Here is a 16,947-nt window from a genome sequence, read left to right as displayed (position 1 = left end):
AGAAATCATAGGTTCATTGTGCCTGGGAGCCTGGTTAACAAAGGAGCGCTGCTGTGTGAATGGGCTGGTGAGTGACTTCAGAGCGTACTACATGATTTCACTCACTCACTGATCTGGGGAATCTGGAGGATGGTGGAGGGGAAGGTCCTAGTGTCCCTCCTCAGGAGCCTGTGCTGAGTACAAGTGTCCCATGGACAGAGGGTACGGCCCAACAGGACCATACCGTGCTGTGTGCACTTACGCACCTGCAGGGAGGAAGCTCCGTCCTGGACTCTGTGAGGATTGACATTTAGAAACCTGCAACAGCCCACAGCAGGACGGTGCAAATGTCAACATGACGACGTGTCACGCGATGCGGAGCAGAGGTCAGTTTCTGACCCAGGAACAGATCACACGGTCTCTGTTCTGAGCAGCCAGGAGGTTCCTTGTTTCTCTCACCTGGGTACTGAGGGGAGTACTTGGAAATCCTGGGTGAGATACCCTCCCTGGAAGGATTTGTAGTCCACAAATGAAGCGTGAGTGCCCCTGGCTCTGGGCTAGAGAGAGAGAGAGAGAATCTGAGACGTCCAGTGTGCGGTGTGCAGGAGGGAGGCACCAGCAGACTGTTGGCTGCTCTCTGCATGACACGTGTGAAGGGTAGAAACATAATCTTGGAATGGTTTTCACATGCAAACACATACTGTCACTTATTTTTAAAATTCAGGCCATTGTTTCATGGGGACTCCCAAAGCAAAACAAACAAAAAGCTTGTAAAGTGACCCAGACTGATTTTTAATTCTGCTTTCTCGTCTACTCCTGTGAGCTTGTGCATTTGCTTTCAGCATCTGTTCTCACTTCATGTTTCTATGTCCCAGACGTGTGCATAGCACTGGACGCTGTGCGCTTGGCGTCAGGGACAGTCCTGTGCTCGCCACTTCGGGTTGGCCTGTGCTCTGCGTTTGGCGTTGTAGCTGGAGGATGGTGAAGATGACCACACACAGGCGATCTTATGATGGAAGCCTTTGGAGGAGTAATGACAGGGGCCCACAGTCCAGTGATAGCTGCCCCAACTGTCCGTGCACGTGTCCCCCCTCCAGGAGTGGCACCGGCAGAGGGACACACGAACCTCCCAGGTCATGTGCCCGGACTCAGGCCACCAGCTACAGGTGTCTTGAGGAGGTTGTACGAGGGGCCCAGTTAGCAGGAGCTTGGCTGAAGTCGTAGCAGTAGGCCTTTGTGGTGTAACCAGCAGGCAGGTCTCTGAGAGAAAGCCTGTCCATCTAGGATGACTCTTCCTCGGCACCCACAGGAGACGTGGGCAGTGGTCAGCAGGCGCTCTGGCAGGAGATGAGTGGGCCTAAGAGACACCAGAGCCCTGCGGCTGTTTTCTCCTCGCCACGAAGGCTGAGGTGGCAAGGCTTCTCCTAAACAGTCTTCCTCAGTGTTTCAAGCTCAGTGGGGGTGCTGGGGGCTCCCAGCCCCGTGGCTGGTGTGCGGTCGCTCTCTTCACTGTTCACGGACAGTCTCTGGCCATGTGCTATGGGCTAGCTGGGCCGGAGTTGGCACGGCTGTGCTCAGAGCTGCTTCTGTTTGCTTGTATTTTTACTGGCCTGTGGACCCAGCTCAGAAGTTAGCCTCTGAGGCTCCATTTCCTCCCTGGCAGAGTGGAGCTAATGACAACAAACAACATGACATCTCTGCCAGATGCCCAGTGCTACAGACTTGGGCTGAGGCCCCAGGACCCGGCCGGTCCTGCTGCTCCCGAGCAGGCTCCTTGACTCTGACGGTCCTGCTCACACTTAGGTGGAATGATGATTGACCAAAATATTACATATGTGACCCTGATACTCGTCGCCATTGGCAGCTCTCTGGAGCAGACCCGCTATGGCTGAGCGCGAGAAGGACATGCCTGGGTCTGGGCCACTCTCCTCTGGCTTCCTGTGGGTTTGGCCAGTACACGGTGCAGGGGGCGGGAGCCTGAGCCGGGGCACCGCTCAGCTGCATGGACTCCCCTTCAGGAGGAAAGTCCCCCGCCCTACCACCTGGTTATTTGTGCTGCTGGCTTCCCGTTTTCTAGGCACAGTGCTAACGTGAGCATACCATGGGCCATATTGGAGCACATTGGAAAGTAAAATGTGAACTCCCGCCTCTTGAGCGGCCCACACTGCTCCTTCCCACAGGCAGCCCACCACTGGCCAAGTGTGAAGTGTTACTCTCTTTGTCTCTGGACAAAGTTGAAAGACATTCTCTACACCTGAAGTTACACGTCTGCACTGTGTCTGATGCCTGGAGTCCATTCATCTCACCTTGAGCGCACCATGCGGCCACGTGGTTCTCAGTGCAAACGTGTCTGAGAGCGGTGCTCTGTGCCTTAAACCTGTGGGCACTGCTGCTCCTGTGTGTGGGCACACGAGGGCTGGGATGCCGGGCTGGGCTCCTGCTCCATCCCTGGGATGCCTGGCCCGGGGGCCCATGTCCTTGCCTGTCTATTTTCTACTTTCTGGACCCTGGAGGTTAGAAACAAGGTGTCACTCCATCCAAGGGCCAAAACAAACGCTCTGCAAAGTCTCTGGTTGAGGTGCCCTGAGAGATGTGCCTGCTGGAGTTGGGACCCAGGGCCTCACTAGAGGGGTTTTTCCAAAATTGAACTTGAAACGACTAGGTCTCTGAGGACCATCCATGAGTGCACAGCATGTCTCAGAGGTCCATTCCACTGGAACATCCTAGAAAATGAGTGCCAGTGGGTCTGAGCCCAAGACTGATGTATCCAAGGTGCCTGTGGGTCCACTGGTGGGTGTTTTCTCACCGCCATCTGTCCAGTTGTCTCTGAACTTATCCATGCCTTGGCCACCCTCTTGCCGAGCCAGCCCTTGTGGTGATTGGATGGTGATTGGAGGGTTCCTGAAACTCCCATCTTATAAGGATGTCTTACCCATGTCACTGGGAGGAAGGGCGTGTGTGTCCTCTGCCTCTGCAAGCCAGCAGCTCTCACCACCAAAATGGTGACTGCAAATGGGGCAGCTTACACAGCAGCCCCTGATTTCTCACGGTCCTGGAGGCTGTTGGCCTGATGTCAGGTGTTGACATGAGGGCTTCTGATGAGGACCCCCTTCCTGGGGATGTACTCACACGGCCTTCCCTGGTGCCCATGTGCAGACACCATGTGTGTCCCACTTCTGGAAGGGTGCTGGTCACATCCCAGGCTTTCACCCTCCTGACCTCATTTCCAGACTGTCACACTGGAGGTTTGGGGTTCCACACAGGGATTTGGGGGTGTACACAGACATTCAACTCCTAGCACTCAGTCTCTTCTTGGAAAGAATTGGGCTGCTGTGACCGATTTTTCCTATGGGCACAGGAAGGGAGTTTGGGCCTGGAAGCATTTTTGGCTTCTTGTCCCAGACAGCTTTTGTGTAGACAGTAACCCTACTGTATCTTACTCCCTCACCATGGATTTTCAGACACTGCCACACACAGGCAGGTCCTGGGACAGCACAGCCCCAGCGGGGAGTTGGGTCCAGTCACCATGTACCCTGTGCTGATTTGGGTGAGGAGCATGCCATCAGCAGTTGGGAGGAGGCTCCCTTTCTCCTGCAGACTAATTAGGAGTTGGTCCAGAAGAGGCCAGTTCTTAATAGAAAATGGGAATTTGGCTTTTTAAGAGAACTTCACTTGTTTTGTCTCAGTTTTGGCAGCTTTCTGTTGATGGTCTTTAGGCGATGTGCATGTCTTCAGGTTTCTGCCAGGGTCCAGCTGCTCTTCTCCCCGGCCTGGCCCGGACTACGTTCTTCCCCATGAGCTTCGCCCAGCGGTATCTTTTGTGCGCTGGCTATGCTTGAGGCCTGCCTGGACCCAGCCAGACTCAGCCCCACACCTGTCAGGGTATCCAGGGAGCACACATCCCTGCTGTTGGGGATAAGGAGAAGGCTGCCCTTAGAGCCCACCCGGAGGACCTGTGTATGAGCAGCCAATCGTGATGAGGGGGAGGGGAGGAGCTGTCAGGATGTTCTCTGGAAGCCAAAGGCCTGAGCTCAGTCAACTAGAAAACTGACCAGGTGGCCCTCGGCGTGGGGTTAAGGCAAACCACCCGAGAGTCTGAAAGTGGGTTGTCTTTTCCTGAGCTATCATCCCAAAATCTGTGACCCCCACTGCTTGGCTTCAACAGAAATGTGTTCTCTCACAGTAGGGAGGCCAGAGGTCCAAAATCAGGGTTCTTGGGGCTGCATTCCTTCTGGAGGTTCTGGGGGGCATCTTGCCTGCCTCTCCAGGCAACCCTGGGCTGTGGTGGCATCCCTCCACTCTGTGGTCACGTGGCACCTGCCTTCCCATGTCTTGTCCAAATGTCTGTCTTCTTAGGAAGACAGTTGCCATTGGATTAGGCTCATCTCCTGTGTGACTTCTGCTTAACTTAATCTCATCCTCCCAGACTCTGGTTCCACATATATAGGTACAAGGGGTTAGGATGTGGACATTTCTTTAGGGGGATGCAGTTGGAGGCACAGCTCCCCTACTCAGACCCACGTGCCACGGAGATGTGTGGTGAGCCCCGAGCTCTGCACCAGGGAGCAAGGTGCTCTGAGGTGACAGGTGCTTGGTGAAGGAGGGGCCTTGGGTGGGATGCCTGCACCCACCCCCTATCTCCCTGTTGCTCTGGCTGTCCTTAGATTGTGGAATAGGAAGGGGCGGTTTTCTGTACGTCAGGGTGTACTTTGAGCCTCGGCTGTAGGGCCAAGAGTCGCCTCTGGAACTGATCCCAGAGGCAAGGAAGTCATCCCTCGCTAGGCCTTCTCTGGTGTGTGATTAATCTTGCTCAGTATAGAAATCCATTTCTGAACCTTTCTTCTCAGGGTAGAATAGGAACAGTGCACGGATTGAGTACACAGCACCCAGTGTAGGGAACACGCAGACGCTGTTAGCCAGCAGCTCACTGTGAATATCTGGCCACATGAACAGCAGACCCGTGTGTGTTTTACAGCCTGATCAGCCATTCACATTTCCTGGCTTCCCCTCACGCTGGGAGGAAGTACACTGGCATCTGTGGTCCCTAGAGCACAGACAGACCTTACGAGTACTTCCTACTGAGGTGAACTCTAGGAAAGATGGCCTTGCCCCTTGGAGAAGTTCTTTCTTTGACCCCACACAGCAAACACGAGAAGCTTTCTTGTTCTGCAACAGTGAGTTTTCTGAATTAGAGCAGTGACCAGAGCCATGGGATGGGGCGCTGAAGCAGCGTGCACTTCTGTGGCTGGCCCTCCAGCTCCTCATAGTCCTGGACGGTGCAGGTTGGCAGGCTGGGTGCCCCCAGCCACCCCTCCCTTCCCCAAGTGGTGGTGACCCACTAGCACACGTTACTGACACAGAGCTTTCATTTTCCTCCTGTTCTTTCTCACTTGCTCCCCACCCACCCCTTGTGCCCCTTCTGGAAGCCAGGGGCCTGGAACTCCTGGGAAAAACTGAAGGTCTTCGGATTTGATTTTGGCTGAATTATTAACCCCACCCCAATCTACTGGAAGGTCTTAAAGCACATGGTTAAGATTTGTTCCCAGGAATGCTGCCTTATCTGGAATGATGGGAGATGAATACCAAGTATCTCCAGACTTCCGCTTCTGCTTTATTGTATTTTTTTAGGTTTTGTTTGCTTTTCCCCCAGATTATGTTTGAGGTTTGTGCCCTGATGCTGGGATGAGCTCCAGAGCAGACAGCAGAAACTGCTGTTACTGCTGCTTGCCACACAGCATCTCTCTGTGAGCGGATCTGGATGGTGGCTCTGGGGCAGTTCCCTGCACCTCTGAGGAACGACCCCAGAGGAGTGGCCGTATGTGCTCATTTCTGACCATGTGCTCATGAGTGACTTGCCTTATGAAAACATTCGCAGTAGAACCTGGGAAACACATGGCTCTTCCCATCAGACGGTTTAAAAGCTTAAGAATGATAACTCGTTCTTGGCATTTGCTGTGCAAATATATGAAGAAGATTTGGGGGCTGGTGGAGCTCCTGGCCAGTGGTGATTTGGGGCATCCCTGGGACGGGCTTCCCTCTCTCAACGCCTCGTGCTTTTGTCACGAGGAAGCTGCTCGTGAAGTAACATCTAGATTTGAGAAGATTGGCTTCATTGATGTTGTTCCCTTAATAGGCTGGGTGCAAAAGGTGATGTCAGGAACGAGTGACCACGCTGTTCCAGGACACCTTCGAGGTTCGTGTCTCATCTATGTTCCTGGCCACACACACGTAATTAAACTGTGTTGAAAGTGTATCTTGTGATGATAGGAGAGTCTGGGTTTGGTTTTTTTGTTTTGCTTCAGTTTTTTTCCATCTGAGCAGATTCTTGGTTGGATTCAAAATTTTACATCTAAACATTACAGGAAAGTCCTTGGACTTCTTGCATTTATTTTAGGCTTTGCACCAGTTTTGCATTATTTCAGTTGGGTATCAAACAGAGTTTCAAAATTGGCAGTATATCGAGGAAAACCAGATGTGTGCACTTAAAAAACCAGTGCTTTTAGATCTAGTATTTGCTTAGTGGGCTGCTTCAGATGCATGCCCTCTGGGGGGACTGGGGGGCACATCCTGAGGTCAGCCACAGGCTGCTGGCTGCTGGAAGCCTGGAGGTGATGCTCCTGGCTGCTGACCTGGGAGCCCACTGCATTCCTGTTAGATTTTTCTACATTCCAGAGCCTGTTGGGAGAAGGTTGCAAACCCCAAATGAGTGGGAAGGAGCCGGAAACTCCTCATTGGAGACTTCTTGCTCATTCTAGAGCAGGAGGGAATAGGTGGGGTGCTGGCCTCCTGTTCTCCCAGCAGATCAAGGATGGGTTGTGCACTTTCAGTGGGCTCTTCTCGGGGCACATACTGATCCATGTCACAAAAGCATGTGACCTCGTTTTTTGCTGCTCTACGTTTCAGATTTGATGTAAATTGGTTTTATTCTTCACTAGTTTAAAATGAAGTCCAAATCTACACATTGTGTCCAGCCTACTGTGTATTTCAAGAGGCTGCTTAGAGCTTTGAGGTGCTTTCAAACCATAGGCAGTAAATCAGATTCTTGTGGGATTGACTTTTGTAGTGTTGTTTTCATTTTTACTTATTTCACATGTGTTAGCCTCGTAAAACACAGCTGCCTCAAGGACATAATTGCTGGAGCGGAGGCACAGCTATACCTGGAATGTCCACTCCCTCGGGGCTGCCTTATGAGTGGCTCAGGCTGCAGAGCCTCCCTGAGGCCCCCTGGGGCGACACCCACCGGGTCCTCACCTCTTAGCCTATGTCTCTCTTTATGCCCCAGTCACTGCCTGCTGTGCGCCAGCCACTGACACCTTTCTCTGCCCTGACTGCGGGCTTGAAAGGAGGGATCCTGCTGGGGCTTCCAGGTCATCCTGCACTGAGCTCCACCCAGGTAACAAGGTTCATTCTTTTATTGTCAGATGACACTGGCTAAAATAGAAACTGCCCCACAAGCCTGATAGTGAGTGGATTTTCCTCCTCACCCCACAGGGGTGCCTGCCAGTGGTGGCTGCTGTGCCCTCTATACTTGAGCTCTTGTAGGTTCTTCTAAACACAGAGCAGTGCCACATCTTTACCACCTGCTCTTAGTAAGTACGTACCAATCGCTGAGAAACCAGTGACCTGTTACTCGGCTGTCCCTTGGTCTGACCTTCTAGAACTCCTCCTTCATGTGTCATCCCTTTAGCGGAGTGAGAACGGGCTCTGCTGTGTGTAGGTTCAGTGCGCATCCGGAGGCCTCCTCAGGCAGGCTATTGATGTTGTTTTGTGGATGAGGGTAAGAGACCGTGTCTCCTCCTGCGGACGTGGGCAGAGAAAGGTGTCAGCTGTGTTTTACGAGGCTAACACATGTGAAATAAGTAAAAATGAAAAAGAGAAGAAAAAAAAAGAAAAAGAGAGATGAAGAGGTGCTCTGCCAGTGAGGAGCTTCAGTGGCAGGGAGCCTGGGACCCTGGGCAGGATGCTCAGTGGGAAATAGTGCCAGCTTCATCTCTCTTTCTTCTTCCACAACTGAACTTTAACAAAATCTCACCTTAAAAGAGCTTTCCAAATTTTGAGGGCTACCTGAAAAGCATCCCAAATTGCTATTTGTGAAGTGCTGTCTCTCTGCAGCACGAGGCCCCTGTCAGGGTGTCACTGCCAATGGGTGTCTAGAGGTGTCTGCGATGGGGGGATGTGCCCTTCGGGGGAGCTGAGGGCAGCCACAGGAGGAAGCCTGCAAGCCAGGCAAGGCCGGGGCCACGGGAGGTCACAGAAGACACTGAGACCTATGTCTCAGCTGCTGAGCTCTCTCCACAGCCGGCCCTGCTCCCTGTGCTGCAACCGGCCTCAGCCTGGGTCTAGTCTGAATGGGCTTTCCGTCCGCTGAAGGGGAAACCATGCCTCCCATCAAGAAGCCTGACTCCCTTCAGGGCTCTCGCTGTTCCCACCTGAAGAACGGTGTCACCTTCTGGTCATGTTCCCGGTCCTCGCTGGGAGGGCCCCGTGGGAGGGTTTCCTCTGTGGGGTCCGGGGTGCAAGGATGGGCACGGGCACTGACAAGGTGGCTGGAAGGCCTTTCCCGCCAGTCCTGTGCGCTCATTGACTTTGACTCCTTTCCATTGCCAAAAGCAAACCAGTGCGGACATGGGGAGGAGGTGTGTTGGGATGAAATCTCAGGTGAAAACATTTTCCGTTTTCATTTTCGTTTGCCAGCCAGGCTGGTAATGTGCCTGCTTTCGTTATCATAATGTAGCACGTTGAGATTCTGAGCTTTCGGGCGTTCTCGTCCTCAGGATTTAATCAACTCTGGGGACCGTGTGAAAAGTCTTGTCACTAGTAGGTTCTGACAGGAAGCGGCTCACCCCCAGGACACCATGAAATGCCCCATGTCACGGGGGTTGTGGCTCACAGCCCAAACAGAGGAAGGCAGAGCCTTCTCAGAAAACCGTTTCATGGAGGCATGGCTTTCATTAAAGATGGTTGATAATTTGACCTGAAATCAGCGTATTAAGGGATCTTGCACAGCACGTGGTGGTGACAGAACCATGACTGTATTGCCTAACGTTTTGCTCCCGTGTTTCAAGACATTGCATGGCTTTTACATTCAATCCAAGATCTAGCAAAACTGTGCCAAGTGAGGTTCACCACGGGGTACCAGTGACAGTTCAGCCCCTCCTTTCCCTCCTTCAGCCACCAAAAGGCAGATTCATGTGTGGTTTTTGAGAACCCCCTTCCTTTCTATCTTTCCCCTGTCCTGATCTTTCCTTGGTGCTATGGAGCAGAGTTCCTGCCGCTGTGCAAGCTCTGCCCTGCACCCCAAACCTCACCCAGTGGGAGCGTGCCGCACGTGATCCCTCCCCAGCTGAGAGAAAGGCTGCCCACCTGGGAGGAGCAGGGGCAGCCCCTGCCCGAGGCTGCCATCCTGTGGGCCGTGTGGGGGCTGCCTTGTGGCTGCAGAAGCCTAGCTACAGAACTGGGCGAGACTGGGTCTTATTTTATGACCACGAGAAGTTGGTGGAGAGTAGGTCTTGGGGAAAAGAAAATGTGAGCAATACAGGAGACTTCAGTTTTCTCTAGTTTTTTCAAACCTCTCTTTCAAACACTCATTGGTAGAAATGGCTCATGATGAAAAAGGAGCTGTTATTGTTGGGTTAGCCCTTGGGGAGCGAGAAGCCAGCTCCTTGGAAGGTGGCAGCTGAGGAAAGGCAAGCATGCTATGTGCGTATCCTATGGCCGCAGGGACTGGTGGCCACCCGCTCATGCTCCATGGTCAGGAGGTCCACCTCCAGCTTGGGCCTTCCGGGGCTGAAGTTGGGGTGTCACAGGGGTGTCACCACCCGGAGGCCCCAGGGGAGGGTCATTTCCTGGCTTCCCCAGCCTCCAGACCTTCCCGTCCTCCATCCTCCAACCCAGCAGTTGCCCAGAGGGCTCTTCTCACATTGCATCTCCGTTCCTCCGAAGCTAGGAAAGATTCTCTGCCTTTCCAGGTGCCTTTGTGAGGCTGGGCCCGCCACTCGCCCAGGGTTGTGTACGTGTCCAGGGGTGCTAGCCTTCCTAGCACAGCTAGCTGGTATTAGAATGTGCAACTGTCTATACATGGTTTCTGAAGACACAAAAGGAAAAGTAGTTAGTAACTTTCTTCTATTCTAATACTTGAATTTACTGGGTATTTTTTTTCCACTGAAACGTTCGTTTTTAGAGAAATAGAACTTTTGCTCATGGAAGACCATAATGCTCTTTTAAAACTATAGACTCTTTTATACACAGTTGATTTGTACCCAGGCCCGCCTTTGCCAAAGTGGACAGCCCCTTCTCCCTCAGAGTACCCCCACCCTCTTTGCTTTGTGGGGGCAGGCAGTGGTTGGGCTGGTCAGGAAGCATGCTCATCGTTGTCCTGCTGTGGACCAACAACAAGAATCTGGAGGTGGGTGGTGGATGCAACCCGAAGTATAAACCCCCACAGTTCGTGGCAACTCCCTTACGAATGCCAAGCCTCGAATGCCTTCACTCCCACCTCCCTATCTGGCCTGCGGGGCAGCAGGGTGTCCACCCACCTGCCCTGCTATTGGAGCACCAGGTGGGGATGCCTTGTGAGTGGTGAGGTTATCCAGAGCCTGTCTCCGGGGTCCTTATCTGCCCCATCCTTTAGGCACAGTCCATGGTGGAGTCCCCCTGGGACTCGGTCTCTCCCGTCCCCTGGTGGTTCCCCTCTAGCCACCAGAGTGTCCGCCTTCCTGACGGCAGCTCCTCACCCTGAGCTCTCCCTGTCCCCTAACTTGCACATATTTCTGCTTTGCTTCCTAACTGTGTTCATCCACTGTCAGGGGCTTCCCCATTTCCCGGGCTGTCAAGCGCTCCAGGGGCTCCCCGGAAGAGCCAGTGAATGTGTCTCGTGCATGGGTTGAGGATGTGATACCACCTCCAGGCTGCCCTTGGGGTCTCTCCTCCAATGAACCTCAAATAGTGATTTCCAGAAGGGTGTCTGTGCTTCAGCCTCTCCATCCCACATCCCACTGTCTCCTTGCCAGCCTTCTTGGACACCTCTCGGCCGTCTCTGAGCTTACTCTTTGAAAGCTTGAGCTGGTTGGTCTTTTTCCTAAGAGGCGTGAAAAGCCGTCATTCTGTCCACGGTGTCTGTGTTGGAGGGAGGTGGATCTGTGGATGTTGCAAAACAGCTTGGTCACACGTGCGCATTCATACGTGTACACCTTCACGCGCGTACCCTTACCAATCAGATGCGGTTCCAAAGTGACTCGTGAGACAGGTGGACCCCACGGTGTGGAAAGTGGTCCTGGGCGATCTCCCTTGGTTCACGTGTCCACCACAGAGTAGCCCCCGCCCCCGCCCCGCCCTCTGCTGTCTGTGCCAATGGTGGTCTGCTTTGTGTCTCCAGGTGCTGCAGGGGGCCCAGCTGATAGCCGTGGCCTCTTCCGACCCTGCTGCTGCTGGGGTGGACGGCTCGCCTCTCCAGGGTAGTGACATCCAGGTCCAGTATGTCCAGCTGGCACCGGTGACTGACCACACCACTGCGGCTCAGGTGGGTCCTCTTTCTGGAAATGGACGCCCTGTCTGTGGACAGGTCCTGCGGCTTTTGCAGGTGTGAACACAGCCTGGGTGTTTTTCCTTCTCATGTTCTCCCACAAGGACAGTAAATTATCATTGGAAGGCAAGGAAGTCCTCATGTTTTGTAAAGCCTACTGTGAGGAGTTAGATCCCCGTCCAGATGCCAGTGTTAGGCCAATTCTGGAGATATTCTGGGTCATGTCTTATCTCAGTTCAGAGGCAAGAATTAAGGTGTGTCGACCCATGTCCTCAGAACCAGCTCTTGGGAACTGCGGAACGTGAGGGTCCCCGTTCACCGGAGGCCTCATTGCTACTCTGAGAACAGCAGGGCCCATCCCAGGGTCAGCGCTCCTGCAGACCACGGGCTCTGCCTGTGTAGCCCCAGCCCCCACCCGCCCCAGCTCTCGGCCTTGATCCTTTTCCCAGGGGCAGCTCATGGGTCCTTGCCCTAAGTGGAGGAGGTGCAGGAGAGCCCTGGGCGGCTGGGGTACCTCCCTTGGTCCTGAGGGCCCTTTCAGGCCTGGTTTCCAGCCTCCCACCTGGTAGCCACAGGGCCTTGCTGGGGGCTGCTCGTGCATGGGGTGCAGTTTCCCCTCCATTCCATGTGTGCTTCCTCAGCACACCACCTGACTGGTGAGCACCGGCTGCCCCCTGAGCCCTTGCCCCTGAAGCCCTTGTCATCTGGTTTTGCTGGACTGTGAGTCTTGTCCCCGTTGCCTGTCCACCGTGCTTTCCCACAGTATGGGGACACTTGGCATCCACTCACTGTTTGGACCCCTCCTGAGATGTCAGATAAGGAGCTGCTTCTGTGGTATGACGCGTCTGGAGTGGCCCCTTAGTGGGTGTGCCTGGCCAAGCGAGCAGCATGCCCTCTCCCGGGCCCCCCATGCTAGTGCGAAGAGCCTCCTAGAAGCCGCCTTAGGGGACAGTGTACTCTCCATCTCATAGGTTGATTATAGAATAATGGGGCCTGTCTCTGAGAGTAAGCTAGGATGAGTCCTGAGAGAGTGGGGAGCTTCCTACAAAGCTCAGGCTGTAGGTGGTGGGAGCAATAGAGGTGCCTGTTGCCTGTGTGTTCTCAGACCTTGTGGCTGCTGCTGTAAGTCGCTGGCCTTCCTGCTGAGACCGGGGTCTGATGCAGGGGCTGTCGTCTGCTCTAACCCAGGCTGGTGGCTCCTCCCCACCCCTCTCCCCTCTGCATCCCGGCACCAGGGAGCCACGTGTATCTCCATGCCACTGGCTTGTGATGCTCAGAATGGAAGCCCCAAATTTCCATGCAGTGCCTCTCCCCTTTCTCGGCTCACACGCTGCTGGGAGGAAAGGAAAGTCTCCTTTGCTTGCTCATGAGGTGGCTGCTGAGGAATGAGCTTGGAGTAGCCAAAGAGAGTGCCCCAGGTGACCCTGGGACCAGGTGGCCAGCTGTGTGAGCTTCTTAATCTCCTCATTCGTAGTGAGGCGTTGCCCCTCTGTCCCCTCAAGACTCCTTCGGTCACTCCCACGTGAATGGCCACTGCAGCCTGGGCACGTGTGGGTCCATCTCCTATGTGGCTTTTGTGCAGCAGTGACCACAGAGGCCCACTCCACCCTGAAGTCCACTGGAGCCAGCAGTACCACGGGGCAGGGGAAATCTCTCTGGCTGCCTCATCTGGGATGGTTTGAGCATAGCCTGTCCTGGAATGAAGGGCCCCTGCAGGCCCAGCTCTCCTCACGCGGGGTAGCTGGCATCTGATGCCCACATCATAAGTGGGGTCAGTGTGCTGAGGTGGTTTTCTTCCCTGCTGCCTGGCGGGCACGGATGGGTCATACAGTGGATGTTCAGACCTGGGGTGCTGTGTGGTGGTTACTGGACTGTGAGTTCGTGATCATTCTACAGACTTTGGAATTGAGGAAGGCTGTGTCCATGTTAACCCCTTGCCACCTTGGCTTCTTGTCTGCATTCCTTGTCTCTTCCTGCCTGGCACGTTTGTGGGACCTGCTTATTGGAGCGTGTATGGGAACAGGCCAGAGAATATCTGCATCCACAGGGGTGCTTTCCGTGGAGGACACCCCATTGGCCTGGACTCCAAAACAGCCGGCCATAGAGCAGCAGGGCAGCCCCCAGTGTGGCCCATAGCGTGTGTCCCTAGGACCTGCACCTCCCATCTCATCCCCGCTGGTGCCTCCTATAGACGGGGCCATGTTTGTCTCTGTCAGCATGCAGGCCCCCCACTCTCGTTGGGTTCACTTTCAGTCTGCTGGTCAGACAGCGTCACGTTCCTAAAGTCATTTCTGGAGAAGGCCGGGTCTGGCTGACGAGAACCTCCCAGGAGCCCCAGGAACCATAGGGGGAGTCTGGCTTTGTAGAGGATGGGCTGCTCCTCAGTAGGAGGCCAGGATGCAGGCGCCCACCTCATCTGTGTGCCACCTTCTGCTTGCCTGAGTCCAAAGCTGCCTTTCTGGTTGTTCATGGGGAGGGGCTCTCTACCCAGCCTGTTACCCCCTGCTCCCTCCGCTGCAGCCACTCCCTGCTCACTCCACTTGACCTCCCTGGAAATCTGTAGGGAACATCCGCTGTCTGTGTCCCAGGTTCATCTTCTCTCCTAAACTAACCCCTACTGGTCACGGCCCAGGGCTCTGCAGGCTGCGCAGGTGACGCACATACTACGCCCTGAAACAGCAGTACCCCTCCCTGCTCTACGAAGCCCCATGTGCAATCCTGGGTGCCGTGTCTCTGAAGTAGAGCCTTACGCCGTAGTGTGTGCTGCCGCCACGGCCCTACAGCTCTGGGTTTCTGCCCCTTCTTCCCTCATGTCTTCCCGCCTGGCCCCCCAAGCAGGTTTCCTTCCAGGGCAGCTTGGGGGATCCTAAAGAAAACCCCCCAGTTAATCTCTGTTTGAGGGTCTATTCTGGTCGTGGATGGTTGGTGACTTATTCTAAATAGAATTTTTCCCTTTCTTTTAAAACTGTAAATATACATTTAAAATTCTTTTGTCTGTAACTCGTTGATTAGAACTTCTTTCATTAAAGAGAAAAAGGTAACTGCCCCTCGGGTTTTTTTGGAACAGTGGAACACATTTTATAAGAAGGCATAATGGTAAATAGGATGGTGCAGCCACTTGGAAGGCATCCCCCAGGGGTGAGCAGGGGTGAGACTCTGAGCTGCAGACACTGTGAGGGAGGGTGGGTGGCGGAGGCATGGACAAACCGAAGTTCTGAACAGAAGGATCATGGCCCCTGAGAGTCCTCTCCCAAAGCAGGGGTGAGCCTAAGGCTCTTGGCCCCTCCCAGCTCCGCTCTGTAGGTTTCTTCCAGGCATGAAAGCCTTTGGTGTTTTATGAGCCGTGAGCAGCCTGGACTTGCACTAGTAGGTACTTTTATAGAAAGCCCTCGTCTCTCTCCTCTTGCAGACGGCTGAGACCCTGCAGCCCACCCTGCAGCCTGAAATGCAGCTTGAGCATGGAGCCATCCAGATCCAGTAGGCAGGACGGGCTGCCCATCCACAACAGGACCTAAGACAGCCGCTGCTGCCATGCTCAGTGCTGGCTCCAGCCAACCACCCTGTTCCACACGCGCCCTGGCCCCACGGCTTTGCACGGAGGTGACTGCACATGTTCTGTTCAAGTGCGTCTGAGAGCCTCACCGCGGGGGAGAGTCCCAATGAATAGAAGGTGACAATAACAACCACCGTCCCCACCAGAAGACCCTTGAGTCCCACTGTTGACGTCCAGAGAAAGAGCGGGGAAGCATAGTGTGGATTGCATTAAGTACATGCGGAAAATCAAGAACTGATATTTTTCTCTGTTCAAACAGCTTTTTTTAATTTGCTATGGTGTTTATAACAAAAAAAGAAAATTGAAAAAAAAAGTGGAGTAGCAGAAGCCTTTTGCTGTGTGCTCTGTTCAGTGTAATGAAAATAGGTATTTGCAAAAGACAACTAACGATTTTGACGGAAATATTGCTTACCTACTTTTCTAGGGGGAAATGCTCTCAACACTGTTAATTATGCATTTCTAATGAAATAAAATGTATTTATGACCACAGAGCTTTGTGTCATTTCCCCAGAGGGGATGGTTCCCCAAGGCCGGCCTCATTCCTGGTGGGTGCTGGGGAGTCCGCCGTGCTGATGAGAAGGTTATGGTTGTGTCTTCCAGTCCCAGCAACAGGACCCGAGCGCTGGATGTGGTGTGCCCTCTCGGATGCAAGCACCCCTGATGCTGTGTGAGCCCATGCCAGTGTGCAGCAGCTCCCACGAGCAGACCTCTAGTGGCACATGCCTTTCCCCACCCTATAGTTACAGTCCTGGGGGTTCCTAGGGAAAGGCACACCTAGAGATGTATACCTGTCATGGGAAATTTTAAAAAGAAAGATAGCTCCAAACAGAAATCCCAGAGGTGGTTTTGTGTGGCCTGTGCCTGGCGCCGGCTGGCCTCCCCATCTGCCATGTTCTGGCAGTGACGTTAGTGGGGTCTGGGAGGTACCTGCCACAAAACTGTGCTCACTGACTTGTACTGGCCACTCAGTGCTTTCTCCAGAAAGGATTCAAAGTTGCTGTTCCCCAGCAGCCGCACCTCTCCATGCCATGCCATTCGGGGTCACCAGGCTGGGTGAGTGGTAATGGCAGGCGGGGAGAGCAGCCCCTGAGAGGGGGGATGACATCTCTGTATCTCATGCCTCTATCTACCCTCCAGGGCTGGGCAGTAACCTGGGAGGGGCTGTTCTCCTGTAGATGGAAATGGGAACAAGGACTGTGTCTGGAATCGTAGAAGGAGAGAAGAAAGGTGACATGTAAGGGATTCCAGAAACAGAACAGATCCCAAGTAGATATAAAAATAAAATCATGCCTGAACACACACACAGTGTTAAAGGCAAGGCTCATTCTGAAAGCAGCCAGAAAAGGACAGCAGCAGAAGCACCGCCGACTTCTCCACAACCACAAGGACTCAGAAGCCCAGGCTAGTGAGAGAAGGCGTTGAGAGGAGGAAATTCTCAGTTCCTATCTGAGTGCTTGGGAACACTGTTATTCAGGAATATTTGAGACACTTACCATTGAATCCTGCATTTCCACTCTTAGGTGTAATGTATTTACCCAAGGAAATTGAAAGCACATGACCACACATAAACTTGTGCACAAATGGTCATTGTGGCATTATTCATATTAGCCAAAAAGCGGAAGCAACCTAGTATCTACAGCAGATGAATGGGTAAGCCAAATATAATCTCTCCATCCATACTTGGAATATTATTATTATTTTTAAAGATTTTATTATTCATGAGAGGCAGAGACACAGGCAGAGGGAGAAGCAGGCTCCATGCAGGGAGCCCGATGTGGGACTCGATGTGGGCCAAAGGCAGGCACTGAATTGCTGAGCCACCCAGGGATCCCCATACTTGGAATATTATTTGGCATAAAAAGAAACGAAGCTCTAACAACACTATGACACAGAC

The 16,947-nt window shown here is 53.5% G+C and overlaps 1 protein-coding gene across 12 annotated transcripts in view; it reads left to right on the top strand.

Annotated features, from left to right (window-relative positions):
• Positions 1–15,542, top strand: part of LOC112646807 (BTG3 associated nuclear protein) — a 104,902-nt gene extending 89,360 nt beyond the window's left edge. For 10 of the 12 annotated variants that reach the window (XM_025427071.3, XM_025427070.3, XM_025427069.3 and 7 more), the window contains 2 exons: positions 11,354–11,497; positions 14,910–15,542. In XM_025427071.3, coding sequence (XP_025282856.1) covers positions 11,354–11,497; positions 14,910–14,981 — 216 coding nt within the window. In that variant the 3' untranslated portion in view covers positions 14,982–15,542. Of the gene's footprint in view, positions 1–6,112; positions 6,146–11,353; positions 11,498–14,909 lie in introns of those variants that run through there. The other 2 variants (XM_025427073.3, XM_025427072.3) reach the window with 1 other exon arrangement.
• The last annotated feature ends 1,405 nt before the right edge of the window (positions 15,543–16,947 follow it).

Source organism: Canis lupus, chromosome 5, assembly GCF_003254725.2.
Source record: "Canis lupus dingo isolate Sandy chromosome 5, ASM325472v2, whole genome shotgun sequence".
Taxonomy (NCBI): Eukaryota; Metazoa; Chordata; class Mammalia; order Carnivora; family Canidae; genus Canis; species Canis lupus.
This window is presented reverse-complemented; position numbering and strand designations above follow the sequence as displayed.